This window comes from Rhinolophus sinicus, chromosome 14, assembly GCF_057876585.1.
Source record: "Rhinolophus sinicus isolate RSI-liver-muscle chromosome 14, RSI-T2T, whole genome shotgun sequence".
Classification (NCBI taxonomy): domain Eukaryota; kingdom Metazoa; phylum Chordata; class Mammalia; order Chiroptera; family Rhinolophidae; genus Rhinolophus; species Rhinolophus sinicus.
The window spans coordinates 176,393,198-176,410,339 of record NC_142514.1 but is presented as its reverse complement, the minus strand read 5'-3'; the positions used below and the strand labels follow the sequence as shown (position 1 = coordinate 176,410,339).

The 17,142-nt window shown below is 36.9% G+C and overlaps 1 protein-coding gene and 2 pseudogenes across 1 annotated transcript; all 3 read right to left on the bottom strand.

Moving 5' to 3' along the window:
- Positions 1–1,212: 1,212 nt before the first annotated feature.
- LOC148755922 (olfactory receptor 5AP2-like) lies at positions 1,213–2,137 on the bottom strand (annotated as a pseudogene).
- A 3,033-nt stretch (positions 2,138–5,170) lies between these two features.
- On the bottom strand, positions 5,171–6,130 carry LOC148755921 (olfactory receptor 5L1-like). Its single transcript, XM_088789893.1, has one exon. The coding sequence runs from the start codon at positions 6,128–6,130 to the stop codon at positions 5,171–5,173; it is 960 nt and encodes a 319-aa protein (XP_088646019.1).
- Positions 6,131–12,574: 6,444 nt separating this feature from the next.
- On the bottom strand, positions 12,575–13,502 carry LOC148755920 (olfactory receptor 5L1-like; annotated as a pseudogene).
- Between the last annotated feature and the right edge of the window lie 3,640 nt (positions 13,503–17,142).

The following is a 17,142-nucleotide window of genomic DNA, read 5'->3' as shown; positions in this document are numbered from 1 at the left end:
TGTTATTAACCAATGTCACCCCAATAAATTTAATAAGCTAATTAAGTAATTAGTTTTTTTAAAAAGCTGAAATGCCCATTGATACAATTTAAATTAAAAGGAAGACATGCAAAGTTAATAATGTTTTCAATAGGAAAAGAAACAGAACAAGATAGTATTTACATTAGTGTTACTTTTACAATTATCTATATTGGCTCTCTGTGTATCTGTATCTGTGAAATAAACTAGAACTAAAATTTTTAAATGGAATTTTAGTAGTGGTCATTGCTGAGTAGATGGATGTTAGGTAATCCCATGAAGTATTCCAAAAACTCAATTTATTGCATATGCTGTTTGCATTGCCTCAATTAGGAATTTATCCAGTTATAAAAACATAATACAGTTTCTGGTTCACAAGAGTATTCATTTTATTTTAGGCTGTTTTCAAGAAAGGAACATGGAGACACTCTTTTCTGGTTTCAGGGGGACAGAGTGATGGGTTACATGACATTTTTTAATTAAAATCCTCTTCCCAAATTATATATATTCCTGTAGTGTGTAAAATGAATTATTATGTGCTTCAAAACATCATAAGAATAAAATAACACATTAAAAACATGCAATTTTCAGCAAGTTACTTGTCTAGCATTACTGTTTGAACAGAGTTTTAAGATAAATCAAAATATTTCATTATTTCTTAAATATTTTCTAAAAATTTTTGATTTAATAGCCTTACATATGGTTAGGATACCAGAAGCTTTCTTTCTTTTCTTTTCTTTCTTTCTCTTTCTTTCTTTCTTTCTTTCTTTCTTTCTTTCTTTCTTTCTTTCTTTCTTTCTTTCTTTCTTTCTTTCCCTTCCTTTCTTCCTTCCTTTTTTCTTTGTTTTATTTGTTTTTACTTACATTCATTTTAAGAAAATGATAACAATGGGAGAAGGTTAAAGATAAAAAGTAGATTTTGAAGTAAAACTGATCTGAGTTCATATCTGTATAATATCACTTCCTTATCAGCTCTGCGACCTTATCCAACACACTCCCTATCTGGGACGACACTGGTGCTGACAGAAAAGATGGTATTGTTCATGGCTTCATGCCATTTTTGGTGGTTGAGCCTTCACTATCCACCGATTAGGGGAACATCCATATAAAACTGAATTTTCCAACAGTTAGAAGAACCAAAGGTCAAGAAACAAGACACTGTTGAAAAGTTGTCAAGTTCAGTTTCATTGTTTCTTAAGAAAGAAACATTTGGCTCATCACTTTCCTAAAGGTACCTTTAACATCTTTATTCCTTAGACTGTAAATTAGGGGTCAACAGAGGTATAATCAATGTATAGAACACAGAGGTCACTTTGTCAATATCCAGTGAATGATCAGTGCTGGGGCGCAAATAAATGAAGATGAGGGTACCATGGTAAATAGTGACCACGGTCAGATGGGAAGCACAAGTGGAAAACCCTTTTCTTCTTCCCTCGGCAGAACCTGTTTTAAGAATAGCTGCTATGATGCACACATAAGAGAGAAGAACTGTCAGAAGACAGATCGCTTCCACCAAACTAGCAAAGACAACAAGAACACGTCACGTTTGTGAGTGTCAGTGCAGGACAGAGAGAAGAGTAGGGAGATATCACAAAAGAAATAGTTTATTTCTTTGGAGCAAAAAGACAGCTGGAAGGTATTAGTGGTGTGAATAACTGAGCTCATGGTACCCCCCCAAAAAAAAATACTCCAAGAACAAGTTGGCAGCAAATTCTCCTAGACATCATAGCGATATAAAGAAGTGGGTCATAGATTGCTATATAGCGGTCGTAAGCCATGGCAGCCAAGAGGAAAGAATCCGTGTCAAAGAAAGAGCAGAAAAAAAATGCAACTTCTTATTGGTCTCCTTATCGGAAACCAAGTCCACAAGTAACTTGGGGGCAATGACGGAAGAGTAGCATGCATCAATGAAGGACAAAATGCAGAGGAAAAAGTACATAGGAGTGTGCAAGTGGGAACTGGCTGTGATTAACAAAATCATGCCAAGGTTCCCTGTCAGAGTAACAGAGTAGATGCAAAAAAAAAACACTGCAAAAAGAACACTCTGAAGTTCTGGATGGTCACTAAATCCCAAGAGACAGAACAGAGTTTTCACAGTGATGTTCTCCAACTCCATTCTCCGCAATGCTCCTGGACTTCTGAAGTTGCGACAGAGTATTCATGGTGATACTAATAATAACCTCAGTATTAACAAAAAGAATAGAAAAGAAAATGGTCAAAATAAACAGAAGAGTAATTCTAAATCTACTTGGGCATCCTGATAACTCCTAGGCATATCTACAGGTATTGTAGAATAATATTGTACATGGGTTTTCAATTTTTTAACTAAATTGATAAATTATCATTTCTATTTCTTAAATCTATTGTTGTCCACATTAAATGACACCACCATCAAACCAGTTGCTGAACTCTAAACATGGGCTTCACTCTTTTTTCAACTCTCTCATCTTCTACAAATGTCAAGTAACAGTGGTTAACCAAAGTGTTATATAGTAAACTCTGAATAAATAAATCTGTTCCCATTTGTGTTGTTTTTATTTCCACAACAGATAAAGCATCGCTGTTCCAGGTGAAGCCCTGTATAGATAAAGGCACAGTTTTGTGTTTCTCACTTTGACATGTGGCTTAACCCCTGAGTCACTAAGGAACGCCTTGGAGTTGTTTGAAATCCACTGGTAAAATAGGAAGATTCTGAAGAGTTATAAAAGTGCCTGACTCCTGGCTCTGTCACTCAGTAGCTGGGAAACCTTGGACAGGCCAATTAATCACTGAGTTTCAGTTTCATCATCTACAATACAAGAACAATAGTGCCATTCTTATCAAATTATGTGTTTAAGTGAATTTCCATCTCCAGCCTCCATATATCCTCACCATCTGGTGACTTGACTGTTCTAAAGTCGGCAACAGCAATTATGAGTCAATCCAGACAATTATTATTTTATCTGGAATCCAAACTATGCAATACAACTAGAGAAATCCTCATGCTTACAAATATATTAAATTCAATCCAGGTAATATGATAATGATATCCAGGAATGTTTCCATGCCTTCTTCCATAGTGAACAATTGTAAAGGATGTTGAAAAAGGCTCACCTAACTACCTCTCTGAGTTTTCCTGCCTTTCCTTGTCTTTGTCCTAATTTATGTATCTGTATGTTTTAGACAACTTATAGCAACTGAAGTGACAGCTGTCTATAGACATGCACATTTTGTCCAGTGCAGTGCAGAGACAATTGATTTCACTCCCCACTGTGAAAAAGCCAGTTCTGTATTTATTTACTTGAGAATTCTTGATCTATAATTCTTTGAATTAACTTTTATAGCCTTGAGAACAGCTTAATTAATGAATGAATGAAGTAAAATCATTGACACATGGTCATTTTATATTTGTGTAAAAGTCACAATATTGTTATATATGTGTCTATATGATATATATTATACATATAATTATATATAATTGTTCTTTCACTTTTCATATTATACACAGCTGTTTCCCTTATTTAATAGCTGTTGAAAACCTTCACATTTCCTTTGAGGTCTCATTCTATGACCTTCTTTTGACTGTCCAAAACTGATTTCTATTTTGGGGAGAAAAATATGGAATAGCAAACAAGTATACGCTCAACTTTCCTGAGTCATTGTATAAGCATTTGAATTCATTAGTGATTCCCTCTCTTCCTTCCTTTCTTTTTAGGAAAAATGTGCCCCTACTCTCTGAAGGTAATCCCTTCAGCTGTGCACCTACTTCTATTTGCTTCAATTAAGATACTTACTGATTTACTACTATTAATCTTTACTATTACTATTATTAATAATTTATCTCTCATAAATTGTCTGCATATAGCAACATTTAAGTCAATTTCGTTCAATTCAACACACATTAGCAAAGTAACTTCATGGTCCCACTGAGTGCTTGTATGTTGTCAAAAATTAGTATGAATATAATGTTGAGAGGTTGTCAGTATTATTCAGTGTTTAAAACTGAGGAAACTGAGGAATGAAGAAGTTTAAAGTATTTCTCGAATAAAAAAATCAGGGTCAAGTCACCACTTACGGTTTTCATAAACTCAAGCTTAGTGCTAATATTGTTATAGTAACAAGGAGAGAAGCTTCATTGAAGAAATGAATGTAACATGGAAATTAGCATAAACATGATGAAAGTACAAACAAATTATCAGTGGTGCATATGAGTCTAAATTCAGTGAGGGAATGTGGTTCAGACACATAGAGAGAAAGGGTGAAAAAAGGTCATTTCATCAAGAGCAAAAACACAACAAAGAAATTAAACAGAGGCTAGAAATCCACCAATACATCACAGAAAGAATATAATTAATACACATTGTAAATTAACCAGGGTAACAAGAAGTAATAGATTTTTAAGTGAGAAAAAAGGACTAAGTCAGAAATGCTGCCACTGTTAACACTGGTTATCAAATGTATGCATACATTTAATATACATATAACACGCATGCACACAGAAACAGAGAGACAGAGCGACACAAGAGACAGAGCTAATTAAATGCCACAAATTAACCTATGCGCTTTGCACATGACACGTAATTTAATTTTCCTGAGATTTCGGTGAAAGAATTACTATTAATGTCTCCATTTTTCAATCTGACAGTATCTCAATTTCCAAAAACACTGGACACTGCAATGACAACAACAAAAACTAATAAAGGAAGCAAGAAATGAACAACAAGCAGGATATATATCCTGCTTGTTGTTCATTTCTTGCTTCCTTTATTAGTATATATATATATATATATATACACACATATATACATCTGGGAATCTCATTCTGTGTATAAAATGGCACAGGTTCGTTCTTCACTGTAAAATAATAGGAATTCAATTTTGAAATGATCATAGTTTTCACAATAGACAAGAAAGTGTGATTCTCATTAGTTCTTCATTAAGATTATTAACAATTTATAGCAAACTAAGTGTGTATGTCTTAACAGTCCATTACCCACACCCATTCAAAACAATTTGGTTGGAAAAAAAACTATAAGGTAGGCTTCAAATTTGAAATACAATCAATCTTACCCTTCTCAATTCAAAGGCACAAACATAAGTGATTGAAAACGACTCACTCACAATAACCTACCACCTGGCTGTTCTCTCCACTCCAAGCCTGCAGCCCGCCCATTCACCCCTCCACCAGCCTCCACATTGGGACTATGAGTTTGGAGCCCAACACTTTTCTGAGAGCTTCTTTCACGTCCTTGTTCCTCAGGCTGTAGATCAGGGGGTTCAACATGGGAATCACTACAGTGTAGAACACCGAGGCCACTTTGTCAGTATCCACACTGTTGCCAGAACCAGGCCAGCAATAAGTGGAAAGGACTGTTCCCTGGAGGACAACGATGGCTGTGAGGTGGGAGGCACAGGTGGAAAAGGCTTTGCGCCTTCCCTCTGCAGAGCGCATCCTCAGGATGGTGATGACAATAAACAAGTAGGAGGTGAGGATGATCATGCTGGTCATGACCTCATTGGACGCGGCCACAATGAACACCATGAGTTCATTCATAGTGACATCAGAGCAAGCAAGAGATAAGAGTGGGGGCAGATCACAAAAGAAGTGGTTAATCACATTGGATCTATAGGATGGGATTTCAAGAGCTAAACATAAGTGAGTCAGAGAACACACAGTCCCACACAGGTAGCAGCCAGACACCAGCACCACACGGAGTTTCTGGGACATGGAGACCATGTAGAGCAGTGGGTTACAAATGGCCAAAAAGCGATCATAGGCCATCACAGCCAGCAGGAATAGGTCAGTGATTGCAAATGTGCAAAACAAGTAGAATTGCACCATGCATCCCAGGAATGAGATGGTTCTTTCCTTGTTTAAGACATTGTACAGCATCTTTGGCACAATAATCGTGGAGTAGCAAAAATCCACAAAGGACAGGTGGCTGAGGAAAAAGTACATGGGAGTGTGAAGTCTAGAGCTGACCCGAATCAGTGCAATCATGCCCAGGTTGGCCAAAAACGTGACTCCATAGATGAGAAGGAAGAACAGGAAGAGAAAGACTCTCAGCTCAGGGACATCTGACAACCCAAGAAGAATGAATTCTGTCACAATGGTACAGTTCTCCTGCCCCATTTCCACCACATGTGAGGTTTGGAAAACCAAATAAGTTTTGTGTTTCTTCTGAAATAGGAATAACAGAGAAAACACACATTTGCATGAACTTAAGAAAATACAACATTGGTGTCAAACACAGTGTATTTGAAACCCAATTGTCAAATAATTCTAAATGTTAAGTGTCTTAGTGGATCCCAGTGAGCAAATTTAAAGTATTGGCAAAACCTATATGATTCCCAGCTGTTATCCACCACAATAAATTGAGTTGATTAATTAAATTAGGTGATGTATACATTATATCAGGTGATGTATTTTAAGACATATGAGATCAACTCCTGTTCCCTGAAAAATGTAGTAAGTTCTGTAGGATAAAAGCTATCGTGATCCCATACAACATACACTAATTTTCTTTTTTTACGTCAGTCTATCATTAGCTTAAATTCGCAACATATGAGGAACTGTGCAATTCTCTTGTTGGGGAGTTTGACAATTTCTTTGAGATGAATGGATCATGAGTACTCTCTAAATTTGGAATTCTTCTGAACGAAAACAGGAATTTAAAATATTTACTGAAATACATCATCATTTTTACATGCCAAATTAACAAAGGGATTTAATTAATTATAATGATATCGATCAATATCAATAGTGACTCAGAAAGATATAACTCTTGTATAAATTTTTCTACACAGCAAGTAGGAAACATATATCAAAGGCTTAACCCTGCCTACCATAACAGCTGTTTGATATTGAGAAATTTATTCATAGCAACCTGTCATAAGAATTCTTTAATTACAATTACCAATCGTGAAAAACTATATCCAAAGTTACATTGCAGCATTGTTTATTATATTCATAATGGGAATAATTAATTGTCAAAAACAGAGCGATTGTTAAACTATGGTACAATGTATCCTGGCAGAAAGTTTCATTATTTAAAATGACATGGAGATGGTTATTTAAAAAAATAAAATGTCTATTACACTTGTTCTATATATGTAGATTTTAATAAACTGTATCCTTTGAGGTATAAATACATATGGTAGAAATATCATGTGTTAATACTTTGATTTGGCTACAATCATACAAAGAATATCCTTTACCCACACTGAAAAAGAGGTAAGTGAAAACTTTCCCAGCTTCTCTCAAGTAGTTGCCTGGGGGAAGTGGTTATGCTGTATATTCTATCTAATGGGATCTACCATTCAGGCCTGTCCTTAAACAAAAGGTATATGATAGTTGAGAGATTTTATTCTCTGCCCTACCTCCCAGATCAGGAAGAATATATGTGTAATGAAAACTGAGTGAAGAGACCTGGTATTATCAGCATATCTTCAACTAATTTTAAAGTAGTGAAAACAAATTACCTTCCAGTAGTCATGGTTTTCTCATTACCTGACAAAAAAACCCTAATTTTTGGCTCACTTCAAAGTTAAAATAGGAAAATCTACTTGGAAAATTGTCTTCCTAATGGTCTAGGCTGATAATAAGAAACTATTTTATGGTAAACTCAAAACAAGGGGCAAGAGGGGTGGTAGACGAGGGTAAAGGGGGTCAAATATATGGTGATGGAAGGAGAACTGACTCTGGGTGGTGAACACACAATGTGATATACAGATGATGTATTATCGAAATGTACACTTGAAACCTATATGATTTTACTAACCAGTGTCACCCCAAGAAATTTAATAAAAGTTTTTTTAAAAAGTCTCTGGACATTTTCAGTGTCCCCTTGAGGCAGTGGAGGTGTGGGGCACTTTAGGGGTGTATAATCAACAGTCGTTAACAACTACTGCCTTATTTCCTTGATGATGTAGATTTTTATATTTCTTCTGTTTGACTTAAAACTAATGTACAAATTAAATATGTTTGCTTATCTCTCAAATGATATTATTGTAAGGGTTCAACAATTTGTATTATCTTTGAAACTAGGAAATCTGGTATGTAAAATTTTCTTCCTAATAATTTCTTCCCAGAAATTCTTTATTTTTGCCCTTGTGAGCCAGAATATTTTTTCCATGGTCTAAAATCTTGTTAAGAGACAGCTCTATTTATTAGATTTCTCCAGAAGTTCCTTTTCTTCCTTTCAATTCAAATTTATTGAAGTACCCACCTATTCTCCCTTGCAGGACTCTTCCAAACATTCACAAAAGCAGAGAGAGATATTCCTGAAAACTCTCAGGGTCCTTCTTTCTCCCATTCCCAGGAAACAATGGTGGGGACACTACTATGCAGGAGCTCAGTAGCCAGACCCTCTACTCAAAACTCTGCAGAAAGTGAGCACTTCCTTTTCCAGATAATAAATTGTTCTCAGTGGCTCAAAATTTCCCCCAAATCATTATTCCCATGAAAAACTGACTGAATCTAAGGCACTTTCTAAATACCGTTCATAGAAAGGATATCCCTATTTTCTCAAATCTGCGAACAAACCTGCCAGTAGAAAAGACAGCCCCCTTCTGCCTCTGGAGAATGCATTTGAGGAGGAAGCTCAGACTCTTATATCTACTTCCACGCCCTGTGCCACCAGGACCCAAGAGAAAATAGCTTCCTTCTTAGTGAGGCCTCAAAACAAGCAATTAAAATTAATTATTGTTTTCTGATGTAATTCTAGTATCTTGGAAATCCTGAAGAAAATCAACAGCATATTTAAAATCATTTCATATGAAAATAAACCAAAAGTTTATATGACTTCTCCCCATGTACCACGATCATTCCCATGACTCCAAAAATTTTGGTGTAACAGTCATAGCAAAAGTTCTTTATTTACTCAACAAATGCTTCGGTTTTTACACATTGTTTTATTCTTTTAAATAGTTTTGTAGATTTACTGAAGTATAGTTAACAAATGAAAATTGTATATATTTGAGGTATATAACTAATATTCTGATATACACATATATTCTGAAATAATCACCCTTATCAAGCTAGTTGACATATCCATCACTTCACAGACTAACCATTTTACCTTTTTCTGTTTTTTTTAAGGATGTGATACTTCAGTTTTACCTTCGGAGTAAACTTTAATATACAATATAATATTGTTAACTATAGTCACATTGTTGTACATTTAATCTTAAAAAATTATCCATCTTCCTTAACTGAACTTTGTACCCAAAGACCAGCATTTCTCATTTCCCCCTCCTCCAGCCCCTGGCAAGCACATTCTACTTCCTGCTTCCATGAGTCTGACTGTTTCAATTACACATATCAATGATATAATGCAGTATTGGTTTTCTTCTACAAATATTTACTAAGTTTCTACCATGTCCTGGTCCCTGTGAGGCATAACCGCTCTCTGATAACACTAACCACAGCAAGGAAGTGGGAAGACCTGCCTTAGGTCCCTCAGCTATTTCACTGTGATCCGGCCAATGGTATTAGGCACAGAGCACCCCCTCATATACACTGACCCCAACATCAAGGGTAATGGCTGCTCCCTTCAATTAATAATCCTTAAATTAACACCAAATATCCCCTTTGCAGGCTTTCAGGCTTCCAAAATCTAACATTCCAAGTATTAAATTCCACTGAGGATTTCTTTCCTAAGTGGCCCTGTCTGAGAAAACACTCAAGACCCCGTGGGACAATTTTGAGCCAATTCACAGATCTTGAAGGTCAACGTAGTGCTCTAAGTTCATGTATTAAGCTCAACATGTATACCATTTATTCACTAGTATTTGTACATACAGCCATCTAATAAAAAGAAAAAGGAACTAACTTATAATATGCCAGTGATACTGAAAGAGAAAAGGGTAAATGACCCCAGGCCTCAAAGACTTCATTTCACACACATTAACTGAGTAACTTCCTGGTCCCAGTGAGTAAACATATGTTGTCAAAGATTAGTATGAGTATAATGTTGAGAGGTTGTCAATATTATTCAGTGTTTAAAATTGAGGAAACTGAGGAATGAAGATGATAAAAGTACTTTCTCAAATGAAAATATCAGGTCAAGTCACCACTTCCGGTTTTCATAAACTCGAGCCTAGTACTAACATTATTACAGACACAAGGAGAGAAGCTTCCTTGAACAAGTGAATGTAACATAGAAATTGGCATAAACATGATGAAAGTACAAACAAATTGTCAGTGGTGCATATGAATCAAAATTCAGTGAGGGAATATGGTTCAGGCACATAGAGCAAAGATAAAAACAGGTCATTTCATCAAAAGCAAAAACACAACAAAGAATATAAACAGAGGTGGAAGACCACCTACAAGTAACAGTAAGCATATGATCACCACAAATTGTAAAATAAACATGATGACAAGAAGTAAAATGTAAGGTGAAAAAAAGGACCAAAGTCAGAAATGCTGCCGATCTTAACACTGGCTATTAATTGTATGCATACACTGAATACACACACACACACACACACACACACACACACACTCAGAGACAGACAGACAGAATGAATTCAGTGCCACATAGTAAACTATGCTCTTCACACATGACACATAATTTAATTTTCCCAAGATTTCTGTGAAAGAATTACTAGTAATGTCTCCATTTTTCAGATCTGACAGTATCTGAAGTTCCAAAAACACTGGACACTGCAATGGCAACAACAAAAAATAGTAAAGGAAACAAGAAATGAACACACACACACACACACACACACACACACACACACACACACATCTGCGAATCTCATTCTGTGCATAAACAGGAGCAGGTGTGTTCTTCACTATAAAATAATAGGAATTCAATTTTGCAATGAATCATAGTTTCCACAATGGATAAGAAAGTGTGAAACTCGTGAGGTGTTCCTTAAGCTTTCAGGGAAGATGTTAAAGAAAATTGGCCTCTATTGGTTGATGTGAGCTTTTGTCTATTAGCTTTTATCTGTTCCTGCATGTGAGGTGATTTCTGTGCCGTGACTGGGGGTTGAGTAAATTTCCCCTTTGGTCTCATTGTCCCGAGCAGGGGAGATATGAGATGAGGGTGTTTTACTGTCTGTGCTGTGAGGTGATGGTTAGCTTAGGGTTAAAAGAATTCTTGATCGGAGTTAAAAGAATTCTCTCTTTGTTCTGTCTCTTTCACCCGCATCAGCGATGAAGGGAGGAAGTAGCTAAGTTGTATCAGGATGACATGACAGGCACGTTGCCAGGCTTTGGAAGGCCTGGGGCTGATGGTCCCAAGCATAACAGTAGATGTGGCTTGTCCGGATGAACTAGCTTTTCAGCCAGATAAACAATAGTTTTATCACAGTAACTGCCAGACCCTCCTAGAAATGGCCATTGCTGGAGGGGGAGGCAGGAACAAGAAACTTGGCTCTCAGGTACATGTGACAAAATATGTAAGACAGACCTCAGTTGGCAGTGTAAATTTTCGTCATCTGGTCATTTGTTATTGGTGATTCTTCATCTAACATTTTGAAAACTTCCAGCAACATGCAGCTTACAATACCAGGGATGCCCTGACTTCCAGCTGCGGACCTGGTGAGGTCTGGCTGAGTCCCGACCTCTCTAATATTGTTCCCGAAGGTTAGTCTTCTTGAGAACGGGTTAGCATTTGAGAAGCTTGTATGCAGCTTGCAGCTTCATACATCAGAAGATGCTCTAACTTCCAGCAACAACAACCGCAACAACACGGCATCAGCAACAACATTCTGGAGAACGTGTTAGCAGTTGGGAAACTTGTATGCAGCTTGCAGCTTGTAACATCAAGGGACGCCCTAACTTCCAGCAACGACAACCACAGCAGCATTCTTGGGAACTAGCAAGCAGCTGTGGGACATGCCTGAGTTTCTCTCAGCTGCAGACCTGGCAAAGTTTTGATTTGTGACTTTTCCAGTGCTGTTTTTCCTACAGTTTGGTGAGCTTTTGGCATCTACTGTAATAGTTACTATACTAGAAAGTTTATTAATGCTTTTGGACATTCCTTATTGGTGTTATTTATGTATTTAGCCAATTGATTTTTGATCAATAGTAAACATATATTGAAATCTCTTAAACTTATATGCATGTATACTCCTCTGACATGACATTGTTATCGATGAATATAGTTTAGTCTTAACCACCTTTACTTTCTGTCATAGCACATTCTTTTAAGTGCCTTTGCCTTTTTCCTATTGCATGTTGCTAAATAAATTGATTAAATATTGCTAAATAAATAAATTCATTAACCCCACTCTCTAGTGTGTTCCTCCCCTTTCTTTTCCCCAGTCATCATTACAAAGCCTATGAAAGATTACATCAGACTAAATCTGTATATATTAAGAGTCCATTATCCAAACCCATTTAAAACATTTTAGATGAATAAAAGCAAAGCAGTTTGAGCTTCAAATTTGAAATACACTCAATCAAAACTTTGTCAATTGCAAAGGTACAAAGATAAGTGAATCAAAACGACTCACTCACAACAACCTACCACCTGGCTGTTCTCTCCACTCCAAGCCTGCAGCCCGCCCTCCACCAGCCTCCACATTGGGACTATGAGTTCTGCAAACAAAATATTCTCTAGGAAAATATTTTGTAGCCCAACACTTTTCTGAGAGCTTCTTTCACGTCCCTGTTCCTCAAGCTGTAGATCAGGGGGTTCAGCATGGGAATCACTACAGTGTAGAACACCAGTGTCAGTATCCACACTGTTGCCAGAACCAGGCCGGCAATAAGTGGAAAGGACTGTTCCCTGGAGGACAACGACGGCTGTGAGGTGGGAGGCACAGGTGGAAAAGGCTTTGCGCCTTCCCTCTGCAGAGCGCATCCTCAGGATGGTGATGACAATAAACAAGTAGGAGGTGAGGATGATCACGATGGTGATGACCTCATTGGACATGACCATAATGTAGAGCAGCAGTTCATTCATAGTGACATCAGAGCAAGCAAGAGATAAGAGCGGGGGCAGATCACAAAAGAAACTGTTTATCACATTGGATCTATAGGATGGGATATCAAGAGCTAAACACAAGTGAGTCAGAGAACACACAGTCCCACACAGGTAGCAGCCAGACACCAGCACCACACGGAGTTTCTGGGACATGGAGACCATGTAGAGCAGTGGGTTACAGATGGCCACAAAGCGGTCATAGGCCATCACAGCCAGTAGGAAGACCTCAGTTACCAAACACGTGCAAAACAGGTAGAATTGCACCATGCATCCCAGGAAGGAAATGGCTTTTTCTTCGTTTAAGATATTGTACAGCATCTTTGGCACAATGATTGTGGAATAACAGAAATCCACAAAGGACAGGTGGCTGAGGAAAAAGTACATGGGAGTGTGAAGTCTAGAGCTGACCCGAATCAGTGCAATCATGCCCAGGTTGGCCAGAAACGTGACTCCATAGATGAGAAGGAAGAGCAGGAAGAGAAAGACCCTCAGGTCAAGGGCATCTGTTAATCCAAGAAGAACAAACTCTGTCACGGTGCTACAGTTCTCCTTGTCCATGTCTCTATTTAATTGCAGTTGGAGGAGAATATTAATGGTTACTCTCCATTATATGATCCCCAATTCAGTTTTGACTGTCTCCTAAAAAAGACATGAGAATAAGTAGAATAGTTATTTTTTTCAGAAAATAGGACATTGCACTTGTGGAGTTTAGGAAAAGTCCAAACATTGTAGCATATAAATAAATAGAGCTCCCGTTTAATTCAGATCACACAAAAGCACTCACATATATAATATCCTATGTGATTCCCTAAGCTAACACAGTTGTGAGCCTTGAAGGAATTTTTAGAAAGACATCAAATATTATTTAATTAGCCATATTGTTTTATGAAATTCAAATCCCATTTTTCTTGCTGACTTTTTAGTCAGTATTAAAAATAATGGGATCCCAGGAAATAGAGCTTTAAAATATATTAGCTATTTAATGTCAGTTATTATTCAGTGAATTAGTACTCTTGGTTTCAAATTTCCCATAACAAGGACTGTGACCTTTATAATGACCTATTTGACCAATGACTTAACTGCTTTAAGAACTAATCAAAGATGTGAATATGAAATTTTAACAAAAATGCTTGCTGCCACATTGCAGCATTATTTATAATACTAAAACTTAGAAATACAGTGTCAAACAAGAGGGAAATGGTCCAAGTTATGGTACACATGTATTACAGAAAACTACACGGCTATTAAAATGATCTCTTTGAAGAACTTTTAATGATCTGACAAATGATTATGATAAAATGTCAAGTGAGAAAATAGTAAGCCAGATTTCACAGATAGGATATTATATGTGTATATATAAGTGGAATTGTATATTTAATCCTCACAACACACATGAAAGATAAATATTCTATTCTGACCGCTTAATTTTTAAAAAGCAATGCAGAAACTTGCCAGAAGTCTCACAGAACATAAGTGTTATGGGGTGGACTATGGAAGAAGGGTTTTACTTTTTAGTAAGGGTGGGAAACAGTCAAGGCCTTTGACACGAGAAAATACCAACAGAGGTTGAGGAGAGTTTACACACATCCAGTGCCCACCTTTTTGCAGCTCAGGGGACACCCCTTGCAGATTTTATATTGACTAAAACATGGAATATTAAGTGACTTTCAGGTGCACTAAAGATTGTTAAAGAGTTTTCTATTCTGACAGGAAGATGTGAATTTGATTCTCTGATGGTGCGAGTGTTGGGTATGAAGAACATGCCTTCCAGAATTAAACAGTTGTGAGAGCAAGTCTCCACTCTACCTATCTACTATGTGATGTAAGCCAACATTATCTCAGTATTAGCTGAATCCGTGTAAAATAGGGGTTGTTAACACCTTCCAGAGGGCCCATGAGACATGATGCCCTGTCTGTGACAGCTATGACTATGCCAGCTCTAACACTGTGTGTGATTCTACAGGGTGGGTTTTCACCCACACACAAGAAAGTTGTTTCCAGAAGATTCACCAAGATAACTATTTATGTTATTCATTCCATTGCAACACCTGGCTTCTCAGACTTTTCCAAGAGAAGCCATATCCCTATCTGATGTCTCTGCTTCCCAGAAATTCAACTGAATGTGGAGGCTGAGCAAAGATAAGAAGTGAGGGAACCATGATGATGTCTCTGGACATGGCTTCTCAGACTGTTGAAAAGTCTTAACCCCTGGAATTCTTGGAATAATTTAGGAATAATATAACTTTCACCCAATTCTCTTGACATTAACTTTGCACATTAAAAATCAAAGCACAGAATTAGTTCTATACAAGTCACACTTTAAAAAAAATTATAAAGAAGACTCTGAATGATGCAAGCCTCGTGGTACAGTCTGCAATCATACGAGAAAGATGCCACAGAGACATGGTTCTGGCTTATATCTTTCATCTTCCACCCCAAGCAACTTTAGAAATTGGCAAATGTTGTGAACGGAATATCACTGTGTGTTTCAGCCACACAAGTCTCCAATTTTGGTACTCTAATCCTGTACAATTACCAAAATTACTGCAAGTTTCTCTGAGCCCAGCTGAAGCCCTCTTCCATAAGCCATATGTGTATTCTTAGATGCCAGATTGCCTCGATTGTCAGAGAAATGTGGTCAATGATTGTCAGTGTCAAATATATACATATATAGCAAAAGGTTATTCTCCAAATATATATACCAACACAACCAGTTGATAAGACAAAGCTGAGTTTATTGCTTACCTTAGTAAGGGAGAATACCACTTCACAGAGCATTGGCTGTTTCTAGGAAGAAGGGCAGGCAAGGAAAAAATTTAAGAATTGAAAGTTTGGTTTAAGGTGGGTCTTTCAAAGCAAGGGTTTGATTAGGATTAGCTAGAGATCAAGAGACAGCAGTCCTGGCTGGGGGAAACAGAAGACAAGAGTATTGTGGTGAGAGATTCAAAGAATTTAGTAAACTGTCTGTTGATGTTTTCTGAGTCCATGGGTTGTTCAGGAAATTTGTGTAATGAGCAATCAAAACATTTCCCTGGGCAAAAAAACTCCTGGTGAAAATTAAGTCATGCTAATGTAAACAGAAGAATAGCAAAGTCATATTAAAATAGGCGGCAAGATAGGTTTTAGTTCTTAGTTTCTTGGTTGAAGATGGGAGTTGACAGTTTCTATTCTATATGATAATTGCAATTTATATCTCTTTTCTCTTAGAAGTTCTCAGTGGGAGCAAAAAACTGCTAATAGTTTTCACATTCTACCTCAAGTCGAAGGCTTTTGGACATTTGATGTTTTCAAAGTAAGTAATAGAGACTATTAAATTGTATATATATATATGTATATGTAATTATATACATGTATATATACATACGTGTATTTATGTATATATATACATACATATAGATGTAAATATACTTTCTTTCATCTCTCAGCAGCATCCACACATGGAAGATGTCTAATCAGTTGTCTACATACAAAGTCTTTGTAATTTTTCTGATATCAGATAATATAAAAATCAGATGTAGAAAAGCAATTTCTTCTGCGGTGCAGTCTTTATAAACTCAAATCTAGAACTGACAGCCAATATCACACTTGCCATATACCAGCTGATCTGATGTTAAAAAGTTAAATTTCAACTATGTGTGTATGCCTCACAACTTCTTCTCTAGAACACTTGAGTAATGAGTACAATTAGCTTCCTGTGTTAAGAAAGTTCCCCTTCATCCTGCCTTGCCGTCCACCTCTCCTGGATACCACCAGTGACATTCTGAATCACACTAAAGAGTGGAGCAAAGTCCCAGGAAGTATGCAAAGATTGAAAGTGATCTTCCACAGATGCAATGCTACTGTAACCGGGGAGAATAGTCCCTTTTCACAACAGCCTTAGACGATTGGACCCCTCTGCCCACAGGTTCTGAGGTCATTCACTTAGTGTTGGGTAATTACTCGCCTCTCTGAAGACTAGGAGTAGGGGAAGAGAATGGGTATTTTTAATACTTAGTGGGAGAAATTCTAAATAAATGTATTTTTAAATGTAAATTGCAAAGGAAACATATTCAGAAAATTAGTTTTATGTAGTAAAGTTTTCAAACATTTCTCAAATTATTTCATTACCATCATTATTAACACAGTAAGTAAAAAATTTGTTCAATTCTCAGTATGACCGTATAATGCTAAAATGACTCATTTTTGCTAAAAGAGTTAA

Excerpts from the sequence above, each read along its gene's own strand:
- LOC148755921 (XM_088789893.1), bottom strand. The coding sequence starts at position 6,130 with ATGGGGCAGGAGAACTGTACCATTGTGACAGAATTCATTCTTCTTGGG.